At 51.1% G+C, this 16,710-nt stretch overlaps 1 protein-coding gene across 3 annotated transcripts; it reads left to right on the top strand.

The window, feature by feature from the left end:
* The first annotated feature begins 784 nt into the window (after window positions 1-784).
* LOC114451539 (synaptic vesicle glycoprotein 2B-like) lies at window positions 785-16,288 on the top strand. Of its 3 annotated transcripts, XM_028430222.1 has the most exons (15): window positions 5,592-5,644; window positions 7,630-8,049; window positions 8,122-8,348; window positions 9,192-9,372; window positions 9,654-9,805; window positions 9,899-10,032; window positions 10,112-10,201; window positions 10,424-10,537; window positions 10,653-10,741; window positions 12,380-12,455; window positions 12,625-12,713; window positions 14,686-14,819; window positions 15,208-15,408; window positions 15,482-15,641; window positions 15,721-16,288. In XM_028430222.1, exons 2-15 carry the CDS (start codon window positions 7,814-7,816, stop codon window positions 15,902-15,904), a joined length of 2,067 nt encoding a protein of 688 aa, XP_028286023.1. In that variant the 5' UTR covers window positions 5,592-5,644; window positions 7,630-7,813; the 3' UTR covers window positions 15,905-16,288. The 3 variants fall into 3 exon arrangements, with proteins under 3 accessions (XP_028286022.1, XP_028286023.1, XP_028286021.1); XM_028430221.1 differs by lacking the exon at window positions 5,592-5,644 and adding an exon at window positions 785-825 and having other exon boundaries at window positions 9,654-10,032; XM_028430220.1 differs by having other exon boundaries at window positions 9,654-10,032.
* Window positions 16,289-16,710: the final 422 nt, after the last annotated feature.

Genomic DNA, 16,710 nt, shown 5'->3' with positions numbered 1-16,710 from the left:
GCAGCGCTAAAAGCTAATGCTACACGATGAACCAGCTACAGCACGGCAACGAGTCGCACTCTGACTGTAGGGGGCGCTCTGCTCACAGTCCAGAATGTTTTTATTTTATGCAAATAAAACAATTATATCACCGTTTTTAGATTTTATACATCTTTTCAGATCAATAAAATCCCATTCACATACATCAGCTTCCACTGTCACAAAGACCAAAGGACACCAGTCTGTTTCAGCTCTGATATTTTATCACGAACAGATGAAATATTTATTTTAGAAGCTGAGCTCCACTTACTGCTGGAACACAAACGTGGAGCGCCCTCTAGGTGAACTGCAGGCAGGTTGTGCTCACTGTCATGAACAGACAGTGGGTGTCTGTGGGTTGGTTGGTTTCCTGCGGTCTGCACATCTGCAGACTGAGGGAAGTCTGAGAGAACCCACATGAAATATGAAAGACTGCAGCAGCGCTGCTCAGGAATAATGGATGACAGCACCTGCTGCTGCTGGGTCACTCAGCCTGCAGGTGCGTTTCAGCTCCTTCAGCTCCAAACACACGTGTTACAAATGTTCACATGGATGAATTTAATGTAGTAAAAGAGGTCAAAGGTCACAGGACACATGACATCATCACTTCTCAATGCACACAGTTATGTGTGTGTGTGCTGCTGAGAGGCTGTGTCTCCCTCGCTTTCTGTCACACACACACACACACACACAGCTGATAAGTATTCAGACCTCGTCTAGACTGCATCAACCCCCCCCCATGGGATCTCCTGCATCCTGACAGCAGAGCAGAGGGAAGCCCCGCTCGTCTGATGCAGCACAGGTTAGGTGAGTGAACGAGCCTCCATCTTTGTCTTTTCCTCTCTGCCGTGTGTTTTATCTGAATGTGTGTGAATCACGAGCAGTTCCAGCTGATCCCGTTCTTCTGAGCCGTTATGTAAACCGGCGCCTCGGTTAATGGGCTGGAATACTGAACAGCTGTGCAGCAGCGCAGCGTTTCAGCACCGCTTAAAGAGTGCGCTCACTTTGTGTTTGACCTGTTTATGCTGTTGTTTGGGAACAAACCCTCAGAATGGTCTGAAAGTGTCGAAGTGCTCAGTGTCAGCTCCATGATGGTGGAAGAATCTGTGTGATTGGCTGATGATTGGTCAGATTAGGACTGATGGTGTCAGGAGATCCTCCGTCCTCAGATGTACAGGGTCATTCCATGTGACATCATCCAGGGCTGATACATCTATCAATAATATGGATAAATCCAGAGTTTTAGGTCTGTCAGTGTAACATCTACAAAATACAGCCCTTTGAAATTTCATTTATTTCTTTATTAGTTTTTGGTGGATCTGCTTTCGGCCATGTTTCAGCTGTCATGTAGGAATCTGTTCACTGCACAGGGTCAACGTTTCACACAGAATCAGAAACTGTAATCAAAGCTGTCCCACCTGGAACAGTCTGGGCGTGATCAATGCCTAAAAATGGCAGAAAACGAATAAACATGAACATGTGTCCACATTCTCTGCATCACTGCTCTGTGAATATGAAAGATGGAGAGCTGATGTTTGGTACAGTTACAGTGCTGATGTGTCTCTACCAGGAAATACCAGCAGTATGTTTATATCTTGTAAAGAAAGGCCACAGGAAGTGTTTTCATATGCCGTCTTTTACCAAAATATGCTAGCTGTCATTCAGTCTGAGCTGCTGGAAGAAGTGTCCGGTGAGAGGGAGGTCTGGGGTCCCTGCACAGACTGATACCACTGATCGTTATAGGAGGAGATTGTTATTGATTAGAAAAGATGTAAAAATCTAAAAATAGAACTTTATCTGTTGTTTGATGGAAATGAACTTTACATGAGAACATGTTTGAGCTTCATTAGACTGCCTGCAGAGCGCCCCCTGTGGGACAGGAGGTTCAGCAGGCTGTGAGGTCACACCTGGACCAATTGCTGCTGAACAGTCACAAGCACTTTATCCTGCACTGAGTCGCAGAGCGCTGCAGCTCATTCATGAATTATGTGTAAAACATGCTGACTGCAGAAGACTGTTCGCTCCAGTCTGATTTATAATGCATGGAGGAGGAGGAGGAGGAGGAGGAAGAGGAGGAAGAAGAGGAGCAGGAGCAGGAGGAGGAGGAAGAGGAGGAAGAAGAGGAGCAGGAGCAGGAGGAGGAGGAGGAGGAGGAGGAAGAAGAGGAGCAGGAGCAGGAGGAGGAGGAGGAGGAAGAAGAGGAGCAGGAGCAGGAGGAGGAGGAGGAGGAGGAGGAGGAGGAGGAGGAAGAAGAGGAGCAGGAGCAGGAGGAGGAGGAGGAGGAAGAAGAGGAGGAGGAGGAGGAAGAAGAGGAGGAAGAGGAGGAAGAAGAGGAGGAAGAGGAGGAAGAAGAGGAGCAGGAGCAGGAGGAGGAGGAGGAGAAGGAGAAGGAGGTGGAGGTGGAAGAGGAGAAGGAAGAGCAGGAGGAGGAGGAGGAAATGTCTCCATGTTGATTAGTGATTGCCTCAGTCTCTGCAGGCTGCCATCCAATCCAATCCCATCTAATGTGCCGCTTCGTGCCAAATCAGGAAGATCAATCTAAGAATTTCAGCCTCCTGGACCCGAGTCAGAAAACCATCTGATTCCAGCAGAAACCTCTGCTAATGAATAAGAAAACCTGTGTGTGTGTTTCAGCTAAAACTCCTCCAAACATAAAGAGTTCACCCCAACTAGACTCAGTACAAACAGAAAGTCCTGTCCCCCTCAGCAGGACGCCATGATGGAGTCACTGTGAGCAGCAGTCACATGACCAACACTCAGAGTCTCTGTCTGACCTGCAGCTTCCTGCAGCTGATCTCTGTCTGAATACCTGAGTGACTCTGCACACACACACACACACACACACACACACACACACACACACACTGACTGCTCTCTGCCTGCAGACAGGATGGAGTGTGTGAGTGTGGAGGATTCCATGCTGCAGGCCTGGATGATGTCAGGTCTGGCCTCAGTCCCGGTTGGAGAGATTTTAATCCCTGACACAGATTACATGTGCTAACATCTCTGCTGGCTCTGTGATGTCACATTCAGAACAGTGAAGTGTGGTGGACTGTTTGACAGATTATATTCATGTAATCCTCTGTGCTGAAGTGTGCGCTGGGATTAAGGATGCTGCTGGTCGTCTGTGCGTGTCTGTGTGTGTCTGTGTGTGTGGACATCACAGTGGAGGCGCTGACCGCAGATCAAACCCACCAATCAAAGCAGCTGCTTTGGTGGAGGGAAAGAAGGGGGGGGGGGGCGTACACTGTAAAAAGCAGTTGTTTCTACAGCTTGTTGTGTTGGTCTCATCTCTCCTGTGTTGTTGTCAAAATGATCAACGAGCAGCATGTCTCACTGTAGAACAGTCAGTCAGCCAGCCAGTCATCCAGCCAGTCAGCCAGCCAGTCAACCAGCCAGTCATCCAGCCAGTCATCCAGCCAGTCAACCAGTCAGTCAGCCAGCCAGTCATCCAGCCAGTCATCCAGCCAGTCATCCAGTCAGTCAGCCAGTCAGTCAGCCAGCCAGTCATCCAGCCAGTCATCCAGCCAGTCATCCAGTCAGTCAGCCAGCCAGTCATCCAGTCAGTCAGCCAGCCAGTCAACCAGTCAGTCAGCCAGCCAGTCATCCAGTCAGCCAGTCTGCCAGTCAACCAGCCAGTCAGCCAGCCAGCGACACCGCCCTGCTGTCTCAGCTGTCTTTCTCCTTCATCCTCTCTCTCTCTCTCTCTCTCTCTCTCTCCCTCATCCTCTCTGACTAGCAGCAGGACTGGTTCCCCCTTAAGTTGACGGGTCCTGCACAAGGTTTCTTCCTCTTAAAGGGAGTGTTTCCTTGCCACAGTGCTCTTAGGGGGGTTCCTGTGAAGCGCTTTGAGACAATGTCTGATTGTAATATGCGCTATATAAATAAAACTGAATTGAATTGAATTGAATTGTCTCGGTGTGATGCTGTTGGGTGCAGTCATGAGGCCTCGACCTGACGCCTTTCATTCAAAGATAGAAGGACAGATTAGTCCAGACCTGTCCCTGCATGTGTCCTCAGTGGAACCACAGACCGTGTCCCTGCATGTGTCCTCAGTGGAACCACAGACCGTGTCCCTGCATGTGTCCTCAGTGGAACCACAGACCGTGTCCCTGCATGTGTCCTCAGTGGAACCACAGACCGTGTCCCTGCATGTGTCCTCAGTGGAACCGACTGTGTGTACAGAGCTGAGCTCTGCCTCCACCCACTGCAGAACCCTGCGGCCAAAACTCCTCACTGCCATGTTGGAAAAAGAGGAGGTGAGAGAGGTGAGGGAGGTACGGGGGAGAGAGGAGGTGAGAGGAGGTGAGGGAGGTACGGGGGAGAGAGGAGGTGAGAGGAGGTGTGAGTGACTCTGACATGGTGCTCCATGTTAAACACTGAATCTGACTGTATCCGAGGAGGCCGCTCATTAACATGCAGCTTACTGAGCACCAGGAACACCAGGCTGTGCTAATGAGCAGCCAGCATATGGTCAGCCTCAGGGCACTGTTGGATCTTTTCCGGATGTTTCTCACTCACTTTGTGAGTGTGTGATTATGGCTTCACTTTAAAAACTCACATAAACTCATCCTCATGAGTGCAGCCCGATAAACACGCCTTTCTTTGTAGGATGTTATTTTTTGTCCCAGGAAGCCGTCACACACACTTTGCTGAGACGATGTGTATCAACTCAGAAATGACACTCACTGCCCTCTACAGGCAAAAAGTAGGAACTACAGATTCAGACTGAACAGCAGTCACCACGCTCTGAGCGTCCATGGTTTGGATGTTAACTTGTCCCACAGAGACACGTTTCCTGAGTGTCTCTTCACCCGAGGATCAAAATGAAAGTAACTTTTCAGGAAGTGATTTTGTCCTGATGAAGGCCGACACACCATGATTTAAGATGCAAATATTCAGACAAACTGTGAAGATGGAGGACACAGCCCGTCTGTCTCCTCCTCCCTCATCACTCAGTCATGAAGCAGAAAAAGATGCACAGAAAGAAATGAGAGCAGGAAGAAGAAGAGGAGGAGGAGGAGGAGGAGGAGGAGGAGGAGGAGGAGGAGGAGGAGGAGGAGGAGGAGGGGGGGGGGGGCAGGAGGAGGAGGAGGAGGAGGAGGAGGAAGGGGGGGGGGCAGGAGGAGGAGGAGGAGGAGGAGGAGGAGGAAGGGGGGGGGCAGGAGGAGGAGGAGGAGGAGGAGGAGGAGGAGGAGGAGGAGGAAGGGGGGGGCAGGAAAACCTGAGCAGAGCCCGTAACGCTGCAGGAAGAGAAATCATCTCAGTCTAAGTCAACACATCTGTCACTCCATCCCTCCACCCCCCCCCCCCCCCCCCCCCCCCCCCCCCCCCCACCGGCCTCCCATATGCCTCCTCTGATCCCCCTCCACCCCCACCCTCACCTTTACTCTCCCCTCCTGTCGGCCTCATGGCACGTTCTGCATGCACTGCGGCACGGAGCTGGACTGTACCATTGTGTGGTGGGTGGGTGTCGGCAGGGAGGAGTGCTGCAGAAGAGGAGGTGGGGGGAGGCTGGCTCCCCCTCCCTGCTGTAATCCTCCATCCTCTTGGTGCCGATGCTCTTTGCATCCACACAAACTCACAGCCTGGATTCTGTGTGAGGAGCTTCAGTCGGACTCGTCCGGTAAGACCCCGCATTTATTTCTGCAGTTTGAGCCGCTGGTGTTTTATCTGACACACACGCACACACACACACACACACACACACACACACACACACACACACACACACACACACACACACACGTCTCATTTATTCTGAAAACACGATGTCAGGCTGTAATAATCTGAGGTGTTAGAACACGGCGGAGTTCTTCTGTTTGCTCTGTGCTGTCTAAACAGGACTTCACTGATGGATCAGACAAGTTTTACACACACACACACACACACACACACACTGTACAGGTCCCTAACGAGGTGCAAAGTAAAAGGGGACATGAGTCTATTAATAAGCAGCAGAGTGTGAAGCTCCTGTTCCTGCCAGCAGCATCATTATGTAATCAATGTAAACAGTTCTCATCTTACAGCCTGTTTCTGCATGTAAACTGCATGAATACACAGAGTGTGTGTGTGTGTAGCAGCACTGTGTGCTCTGGGATCAGGACTTTTGTTGCCGTCGACTCTTCTGCTGTGTAAAGCTTTGTTTCTGGCTAATGATGACTGTCTGTCCCTCGGACTCTTTAAAAACCTGCGTGACCCTCTGACCTGCAGCTCCTCCGTCAGAGATCTCCTTCCAAGACGTCCTTATCAGTGACAAATCAGCCTCAGCCAATCAGATGGAGACATGCACTGACCTAATGATGTGTCCTCAGGATGCATCATTAGGTCAGTGAGTGTGTTAAGGGGACAAAATGTTTGTTGGGTCAGGACCTGTTAGCATAGCATTAGCATTTCTTCACCACTGCGAGTTTGATGAAGCAGTGTGATGTCACTGCAGGGCAGACTGCAGCCATGTGAGAACAGCAACCAGCAAGAAGACCTGAGGAGCGTCAACATCCGTCACAGCTCAGAGCGAGTGAACAGCTGCTCTGTGTCTGTCCCAGGTGTGATGGACACGCTGCTGCGTCAGGTCACAGCAGCGTGTCCATCATCGTCCAGCAGCGTGTCCATCAGAGGTTTTTAGGTGAAAGAAGCAAAACTGCAGCATGGCCCTTTAAAACCAACTGCTCGCTCTCATCTGATGGACCAGAGTGCTTCCTCCTCCTGCTCCAGTTTGAAACAGTAGACTCTGTGTGTGTGTGTGTGTGTGTGTGCCGTCTCTTCCTGCTGTAGAAAGCAGTGTGATGCATTATTTATCTGCTCTAAATGACCGAGCGTTCTCTCTGCTGCTCTGAGCAGCATCTCAGCCTCATGACGCCATCGAACTGAAAGGGTTAACGTGATGACATGTTAGGGGCGGGGCCTCCTGTCAGCTCAGGTTGGAAGGAAGTGGAGACTTTGTGTTTGGGGTGTTGTTATGTTGTGTACAGAGCTGCACACACTGATGCAATAATAAATAAATACATTTAAATCTACATGACCACACAGTCAGTTTTTACAGTGTACACTGAGCTCCTATAGGTCCACCGAACAGTGCTGATTATCCTGACCCTCAGGGGCATCAGGAGCTGTAGAATGTTGTTGTGTCGTGTTGTGTTGTGTCGTGTCGTGTTGTGTTGTGTTGTGAGAGCTGAGTTAACCAGCTGATCAAAGCAGAGTGATAAATCCAGCAGCTGTCTCTCTGACCACTAATGCTGCTGTTAAGCTAATGGAGTGATGGTGAGGGAACACACACACACACACACACACACACACACACACACTGTGTTTGGTTGAGAAACTTTCAGCCAGTCTTACCTTTCAGATGCTTCAGTTAAATGTGACCTCACACTCCACACTCACAGAGCAAAGGCAAGCCAGGTGACCCTGAGGTCAGGGGCCAGGTGACCCTGAGGTCAGGGGCCAGGTGACCCTGAGGTCAGGGGCCAGGTGACCCTGAGGTCAGGGGTCAGGTGCCTCCCTGTAGTGGGTCCGGTCTGGTCCAGCTCTCTGTGCCTCTTCGTCCTGCAACGATGTTTTTAATCTGAACACGGACTCTGTCTTTGGACTGAGCAGTTCTTCTTTTTTCAGGAATCCATGTGGAGCTGAGCGGGTTCATCTGATCGGCCAATCACAGCAGAGGGATCAGTGTGGGGGCGCTGTGCGGCTCATTATGTTTCAATAAAGGCTCACACTCCACCATCAAACATCCGCCAAACAAACCACTCACTCACAGCAAAGCTAGCTCCCAGCCTACCGAGGCCTGCTATCCAAGATGGCCGACCACTACCAAAACAACATCTATCACCAAGGAGGCGGGGACAGCTACGGGACTTATGGAGAAGGCGGCGGACATGACGGTTATGGATACCAAGCTGACTACCCTCCTCAGGAAGAGGACGCGGCAAGTGATGTCACAGAGGGACATGACGAGGAGGACCAGATGTACGAGGGCGAGTACCAGGGGATCCCCCATCCTGACGAGGTGAAGGCCGCGCAGAGAGCTGCACGGTGAGCCTGCCCTCCCGCCTGTGCTGCTCACGATCGTTTCTGTTGTTCTGACTGCGTCTGTCTGTCTGTCAGGGCTAAAACCCGCTCAGCCGGCAGCGCCACCTCTGAGCTGGAGGAGCTGTCGGAGCAGTACGAGGACATCATGGAGGACTGCGGCCACGGGAGGTTCCAGTGGACGCTCTTCGTGGTGCTGGGCCTGGCCCTCATGGCTGACGGGGTGGAGTGTTTTGTGGTTGCCTTCGTCCTTCCGTCTGCAGAAAAGGACCTGTGTCTGTCCAATGCAGAGAAAGGAATGCTGGGTAAGTCCTTCACCGATTTACTGAGCTGACCTTTGACACGTGACATCACAGCTGTCCAGTCTGAAGCCTTCAAACAGACTGAAGCCCTCTGTGTGGACAGATGTAAACAGGAAGTGATGCGTATCTGCACCGACTGTATATCTAATGCTTTGTGTTCATTCCCTGTCATCACTGAGACCCCTACATCTGCTGAGTGTCCCTGCCTCTTCCTCCTCCTTTTCTTCCCCCTCCTTCTTCTCTTCCTCCTCTTCCTCCTCCTTCTTCTCGTCTTCCAACTCCTTCTCCTCCTCCTCCTCCTCCTCTTCCCCCTTATCTTCCTCCTCTTCCTCCTTCTCCTCTTCCTCCTCATTCTTCTCGTCTTCCTCCTCCTCCTCCTCCTCCTCCTCTTCCTCCTTCTCCTCTTCCTCCTCATTCTTCTCGTCTTCCTCCTCCTCCTCCTCCTCCTCCTCTTCCTCCTCCTAGGTGTGTGTTTGTGTTGTGAGTCAGCGGACAGGCTGATCGATGCTCTCTGTCCTGACCTTGGAAAAAAGCCGTGCAGCATCTCTGTGCTGCTCCATATTCCACCAACACCTGATACTTTATTCTGGCTTTAACTTGAAACAGTGATGAGTCACACACACACCCCTGCTGCACAGCCATCTGTATACTGTTGGCCTGCGGCTCTCTGGCGGCAGTCAGGTCAGACTTGGCTGAGGCTGAAGCACGATTTCAAAAGAGCCGAGTGTGCAAACACACAAACACACACTGGTACCTGAGTCAGAGGGAAGCAGGAAGCAGCCTGAGCTGGTCTGCAGTGGGACCTGATGGAGCCAGGGGGCTTACTGTGGGTCTCTGTCTCTGCAGGTCTGGTCGTCTTCCTGAGCATGATGGTGGGGGCGTTCTTTTGGGGCGGAATGGCAGACAAAGTGGGCCGCCGGCGCTGTCTGATCGTGGCGTTGGCTATCAACTGCGTGTTCGCCTTCCTGTCCTCGTTCGCCCAGGGATACGGCTTCTTCCTGTTCTTCAGGCTGCTGTCAGGCATCGGGTAACATGACCAGCAACACAATGCTGCGTGCCACATGGTCACAGGTCACATGACACATGCCACCCTGCTTAAGCCCCGCCCCTCCTGATGCTGGCAGCTGCCTGAGCCCAGCGGCTTCTCTGTCAGTGGATGTCTGTCCCCCTGACTACTAGCTCATATTAGAAATACCACCAGCCTAGACTGCTTTAAACTCATGTGGCGTTTGATCAATGCTGAGTGAAAAGAGCTTCGTGTTTTAAAAGATCTGCCTCAGCTCACGATGCTGTTGTCTCTGTTCTCAGCATCGGCGGCACGGTGCCGATCGTGTACTCATACTTCTCGGAGTTTCTTCAGATGGATAAGCGAGGCGAGCACCTGTCCTGGCTCTGCATGTTCTGGATGATCGGTGGGATCTACGCGTCGTTCACTGCCTGGGGAATCATACCCAGATACGGTGAGGAAACGGGGTCACTGCAGCATCACCAGCCTATCTGCGAGGTTGCCATGGTAACTCTGCAGGTGTGTGTATGTGTGTATGTGCATGCAGGCTGGGGGTTCAGCATGGGCACAGAGTTCCAGTTCCACAGCTGGCGGGTGTTCGTCCTGGTGGCAGCTCTTCCTGCGATCGGCTCTCTGGTTGGACTCACCTTCATGCCGGAGAGCCCGCGCTTCCTGCTGGAGGTGAGACCGAACATGGCGACCACACACTAACAGCACATTCACACGCACAGCACTGACACATCATGTGTGTGTGAAACAGAACGCCAAACATGACGAGGCCTGGATGATCCTGAAGCAGGTCCATGACACTAACTGGAGAGCCAAAGGCCAGCCGGAGAAGGTCTTCACTGTGAGTACACACAGCTCTAAGAGCAGAAACCAGCCGCTATGTGACCACTGCAGCAGTTCTCTTGGCTGGAGGCCTTCACACACGCAGGGTGTCCACATACGTTTGGCCACATCTGCAGCTCTTCACGTTACATCATCACAGTCAGGACTGTGTTCTTGGGTCTGGGTCCGAGCAGGGCTGTGATGCTGAAGGGGACTCGGGTCTGATCCTGCTGTTTTTCAGGTGACACACATCAAAGCTCCGAAGACGGCCGAGGACGAGTTCATAGAGATTCAGAGTGCGACGGGGACGCCGGTGCAGCGATGGGCTGTCCGCTCGCTGACGCTCTGCAAACTGGTATGCAGTGACCTGACGGTGTCCCCCTGTCCCTAACTGGACTGAGATAAGCACAGTAAAACCAGAACAGAACCAGAGGCAGACTGAAGTCAGGTGGTCCTTGTTTCTGTCTCAGGTGCTGAAGAACGTGGCGTCCCTGCTGTCTGCAGAGCTGAGGTTCGCCACTCTCTTCATGGCCATCATCTGGTTCTGCATGGCGTTCAGGTTAGTGACTGAGTGTGTTCTGTGTGTGACTGTGTGTGACTGTGTGTGTGTGTTTGTGTGTGACTGTGTGATCTGTGTGTGACTCAGTGTGACTGTGTGTGTGTGTTTGTGTGTGACTGTGTGTTCTGTGTGTGACTGTGTGTTCTGTGTGTGACTGTGTCTGTGTGTGTTTGTGTGTATGTGTGTATGTGTGACTGTGTGTTCTGTGTGTGTCTCTGTGATTGACTGTGTGTGACTCAGTGTGACTGTGTGTGTTTGTGTGCATGTGTGTGTTCTGTGTATGTGTGTGTGTGTCTGTGTGTGACTGAGTGTGACTGTGTGTGACTGTATCTGTGTGTGTGTTTGTGTGCATGTGTGTGTGTCTGTGTGTGTCTGAGTGTGACTGTGTGTGTGTGTTCTGTGTGTGTGTGTCTGTGTGTGTCTGAGTGTGACTGTGTGTGTGTGTCTGTGTGTGTCTGTGTGTGTCTGAGTGTGACTGTGTGTGTGTGACTGTGTGTGTGTGTCTGAGTGTGACTGTGTGTGTGTGTCTGTGTGTGTGTGTGTGTCTGTGTGTGTCTGAGTGTGACTGTGTGTGTGTGTCTGTGTGTGTGAGTGTGACTGTGTGTGTGTGTGTCTGAGTGTGACTGTGTGTGTGTGTGTGTCTGTGTGTGAGTGTGACTGTGTGTGTGTGTCTGTGTGTCTGAGTGTGACTGTGTGTGTGTGTCTGTGTGTGTGAGTGTGACTGTGTGTGTGTGTGTGAGTGTGACTGTGTGTGTGTGTCTGTGTGTGTCTGAGTGTGACTGTGTGTGTGTGTGTGAGTGTGTCTGTGTGTGTCTGAGTGTGACTGTGTGTGTGTGTCTGTGTGTGTGAGTGTGACTGTGTGTGTGTGTCTGAGTGTGACTGTGTGTGTGTGTCTGTGTGTGTGAGTGTGTCTGTGTGTGTCTGAGTGTGACTGTGTGTGTGTGTGTGAGTGTGTCTGTGTGTGTCTGAGTGTGACTGTGTGTGTGTGTCTGTGTGTCTGAGTGTGACTGTGTGTGTGTGTCTGAGTGTGACTGTGTGTGTGTGTCTGTGTGTGTGAGTGTGACTGTGTGTGTGTGTGTCTGAGTGTGACTGTGTGTGTGTGTCTGTGTGTGTGACTGTGTGTGTGTGTCTGAGTGTGACTGTGTGTGTGTGTGACTGTGTGTGTGTGTGACTGTGTGTGTGTGACTGTGTGTATGTGTGACTGTGTGTTCTGTGTGTGTGTCTGTGTGTGACTGTGTGTTCTGTGTGTGTGTCTGTGTGTGTCTGTGTGTGACTGTGTGTGTGTGTGTGTGAGTGTGTGTATGTGTGACTGTGTGTTCTGTGTGTGTGTCTGTGTGTGACTGTGAGTTCTGTGTGTGTGTCTGTGTGTGTCTGTGTGTGACTGTGTGTGTGTGTGACTGTGTGTTCTGTGTGTGTGTCTGTGTGTGACTGTGTGTGTGTGTGTGTGTGAGTGTGTGTATGTGTGACTGTGTGTTCTGTGTGTGTGTCTGTGTGTGACTGTGTGTTCTGTGTGTGTGTCTGTGTGTGTCTGTGTGTGTCTGTGTGTGTCTGAGTGTGACTGTCTGTGTGTGTCTGTGTGTGACTGTGTGTGTGTGAACAGCTGTTTTTACTCATAGCATCTCTGTCCGTCTCTCTCAGTTACTACGGACTGTCTGTGTGGTTCCCTGACATGATCAAACACCTACAGTATGAAGAGTACGAGTCCAGGGTCAAGGTGAGGTCAGCGGCCGCGTCCAATGAAAAGCTCTGATTGTCAGTGTTTGTTACAGTAGGAGAGCTGAACATTGGTGCATCCGTACAGCAGCGTGGAGGTGGGGGAGCTGCAGGTGCTGCATGTTTATTTCCAGCAGTGAGAACAGACGATGCTGTTTGTGTCTGCTCAGGTGTTCCACAGAGAACGAGTGGAGAACTTCCACTTTAACTTTTCTCTGGAGAACCAGGTCCATAAAGAGGGCGAGTACATCCGGGACAAGTGAGCTGAACACACACATACACACACATACACACACACACACACACACATACAGACAGACACAGACAGACAGACAGACACACACACACACACACACACTGAAGACACACACACTGAAGACATACACAGACACACACACACAGCTGAACTTTCCATTGGAGTCACTTCATTCTCAGTTGTGTTGCTCAGGAACTAGCATGCGGTTCTGTTGTGTTTGTGGAACGCTGCACCTGTGCAGGTGAGCTCCACAGTGAAGACCATAAACCACCGCAGGTTTATGGAGCTTCACGTGTCTGTGGAGCCCGGACAGTTTTATTTTCTGCACATGCTGAGGCCGACATGGTGAAGTCAGGTACGCTCCCTCATTGTGTGTCAGTGTGTTAAAGCCGGCTAAAGATGAGACCACAAACTCCACATCAGAGTCCAGTCAGGAAGTGCCGTCAGCTCTGACCAATCAGAGTCCAGTCAGGAAGTGCCGTCAGCTCTGACCAATCAGAGTCCAGTCAGGAAGTGCCGTCAGCTCTGACCAATCAGAGTCCAGTCAGGAAGTGCCGTCAGCTCTGACCAATCAGAGTCCAGTCAGGAAGTGCCGTCAGCTCTGACCAATCAGAGTCCAGTCAGGAAGTGCCGTCAGCTCTGTCCAATCAGAGTCCAGTCAGGAAGTGCCGTCAGCTCTGTCCAATCAGAGTCCAGTCAGGAAGTGCCGTCAGCTCTGTCCAATCAGAGTCCAGTCAGGAAGTGCCGTCAGTTCTGTCCAATCAGAGTCCAGTCAGGAAGTGCCGTCAGCTCTGTCCAATCAGAGTCCAGTCAGGAAGTGCTGTCAGTTCTGTGTCTGTTGCTTCATGAAGACTTTTCTGCTTTGAACAGTTTGTTTCAGTCAAAGTGTCTTTATGCTCATATTGTCCTCACAGAGACACAACAGTCCTCTACACACATGCTAGCTGCTACATGCTAGCTGTCAGAGAGCCTCAGTGATTTGCTGCGTTTCCTCTTCTCTGATTGGCTGATGTTAGCTCAGTGGCTGACAGGTTCATCACTGACTGTAAATAAAGATGTCGGTCAGGTGAAGCTCCAGGTGTGCCTCCATCGTGTTTTGTAGGCTGTCAGGTGTTCTGTCACTAAATGAGGGAGTGCACCTGCAGCCATGCCTCACGTGTCAGAGCAGATATACAGAGTGCTCACTGCTGTATATTATTCCACTTCTATGCTTTATGCAGGATCCAAAGGACAGAATCGTACACCCGAAGCACTGTACGAGGGCTTTGTTGTGTTGCTATGGAGACAATCCTTCCTCCACTTTCACCCTGACACGCTGTTCACATTTGAAGGAAGGATGCTTCCATGGCGTCCATTTTGGGTCCTCCACAGTGCTGTCCATTCTGTCGGCTGTGATTCTATGCTGCTGCAGCGATAGAAGTCAGAGTCCATGTTTTCTTTCAGGCCTTTCTCCTCTGCACGCCGTCTTCTGTAAGACGCCCAACGTCACATCGCAGAGCAAATCTGACAAACAATGTTCTCACTGTTCACCTAATTCCAGGTGATCAGATAGTTACAGATCATTTATATAATTTAAACCCGCTCGTTTCCTGATTCTGGTTTTCTCACATTTAAAATGACATCACACAGACAGAGCAGCTGGATCAATGCTGAGGGCCATCCCGAGCAGAAGGCCTGACCTCTGCAGCCCTCCACTCACTGACCATCAGCTCCGTCTGCACTGATGTCATTGGACGGGGTTAAAACCACTTTGCCTAGCAGGTGTTTTTATATCCTCAGAAATCAAAACGTCTCCCTCAGAGCTCCCATTTAGACGGATTTACTGCTGACTCCTAACACTTGTTCGACCAATCAGAGACGTGTAACAGAGGAAGTGAGTTCCTCGCAGCGCTCCCCTCCTCCCTGAGGTCTGAGGCGTGCACTGAGAAAGGCCGTCTTGTCTGTTTGTTGGATTGTGTCCATCCCATCCTCATAGGTTCATCAGTATAGAGATGAAGTCAGTGAAGTTTGAGGACTCTCTGTTTGAAGACTGTCGCTTCGAGGACATCAGGTCCACAGACACAGTGTTTGAGAACTGCACCTTCCGCTCCACATTCTTCTACAACACAGGTAGGTACAGCGACCAATCAGAGGCTTTGCTCACTGTCCACTGTCACATGAACCAATCAGGGCTCTACAGGTGGGAGACTTATAAACCCACAGGAGGGTTTATATACACCACTCATCCCAGAATCACCAGATTCTGAACTCTCCAACAGTCCATGAATGCATCATGTGTGATGTTTGGTTCACTGTGAAACTCAAACCAAACAAATCAAATACTTATCAAACTTTATTTAACATGTTAAAATAAAGTTTAGAATGTTCAGCAACCAGCAGGAAGCCATGATGGAGTCACATGTGAGCAGCAGTCACATGACCAACACTCAGAGAGGCTCTCACATTGTGGAACAGAGCCCCATGTTAGGGGAAGTGACCTCTGACCTTCTGTCTGCAGATCTGTGGGAGGAGAAGTTTGTTGATTGCAAGATGGAGAACACCAGCTTTGAGAAGAACAAACATGGCTGCCACCTGGACACGATGGAGGAGAATGACGTGCTCATCTACCTGGTCAGCTTCCTGGGCAGCCTGGCTGTGTTGCCGGGCAACATCATCTCCGCCCTCTTCATGGAGAAGATCGGCCGGGTGAAGATCATAGGTGAGGAGTTACGGTTTGATACTGATGGGGAGGCTCTGCGGGGCTCCTCACTGATTGGCTGGCGTCTCCTCAGGTGGCTCCATGCTAATCTCGGCAGGCTGCACCTTCTTCCTGTTTCTGAGCTTTACCCAATCAGCCATCATCGCCCTGCAGTGTCTGTTTTGTGGCGTCAGTGTGGCCGCGTGGAACGGCATTGAGGTGGTGACCGTGGAGCTGTACCCCGCGTCAAAGAGGTGACACAAACACCCCGCTGTGTCTCTGCTTCCTCAACACACTGCTGCTGACACCCGCTGTGTCGTCTCTCTGTTTCAGGGCGACGGCGTTCGGCGTGCTGAACGCTCTGTGTAAACTGGCCGCCATCCTCGGCAGCTCCATCTTTGCCAGCTTCGTGGGCGTCACCAAAGCCATCCCCATCCTGCTGTCCTTCACCGCGCTGGTGTGTGGCGGCCTGGTCGCCCTCAGGCTGCCCGACACGCGGCAGAAAATCCTCCATTAAGGCCGTGCGAGGGTCAGCGGGGGGGAGGGTGAGTGACAGGGAGGGGCAACTGAGAAACAGCTGTTACATCTAAAGGCTGCACGTCATGTCCACCATTTTGATTTTATCTGGGTGGGGGGGGCTACTAACCATTCCATTATGATGCCAGGTCACATGGCCTAACAGCTTCCTGTCAGCTGCCAGGGCTTCATGCATGATGGGAAAACATGTCAGCAAAGAAGCAGCTGCACCTGAAAGGTTTACACATCACAGGACGTCAGAGCAACACACACACACACACACACACACAGACACACACACAGACACAAAGAAACAGACACACACACAGACACAAAGAAACAGACACAGACACAAAGAAACAGACACACAGACACACACACACACACAGACACACACACACACACAGACACAAAGAAACAGACACACAGACAGACACAAAGAAATGCACAGAAACAGACACACACATACACACACAGACACACAGGCAGACACACACAAACACACAGCTCTGATGATGTCACTGTGTGAAAGTTACTTCCAGCCTCAGTCTGCGGTCACATGTTTACTTGTATTGATCGTCACACTGAGTTGTGTGTGTGCGGTTGTTGCTCTGAGGTTTGTGTGATGGACAGGTCAGGGTGTGTTTTGTGTAAGAATCGTGGTTTCACTTTGACTTCAGTCAGATACTTGAAATGAAACTACTGCTGTGTGTGTTGAGGTGTGAGTCTTGTGCTGTGTGTCCTGCATGGTCACCTCTGTGTGTGTGTAATGTTTTTACTCTTGTTTTTCCTTTTTAAACAGCTGTC

The sequence above is a fragment of the Parambassis ranga genome, chromosome 19 (genome assembly GCF_900634625.1).
Source record: "Parambassis ranga chromosome 19, fParRan2.1, whole genome shotgun sequence".
NCBI lineage: Eukaryota > Metazoa > Chordata > Actinopteri > Ambassidae > Parambassis > Parambassis ranga.
Note: the sequence above shows the minus strand (reverse complement) of the source record. Positions and strands in the feature narration are given on the sequence as shown.

Excerpts from the sequence above, each read along its gene's own strand:
- LOC114451539 (XM_028430221.1), top strand. The coding sequence starts at position 7,814 with ATGGCCGACCACTACCAAAACAACATCTATCACCAAGGAGGCGGGGAC. Across the intron at positions 12,456-12,624 it reads AGTACGAGTCCAGGGTCAAG|GTGTTCCACAGAGAACGAGT; the intron begins GTGAGGTCAGCG and ends GTGTCTGCTCAG. Across the intron at positions 15,409-15,481 it reads CGGCCGGGTGAAGATCATAG|GTGGCTCCATGCTAATCTCG; the intron begins GTGAGGAGTTAC and ends GCGTCTCCTCAG.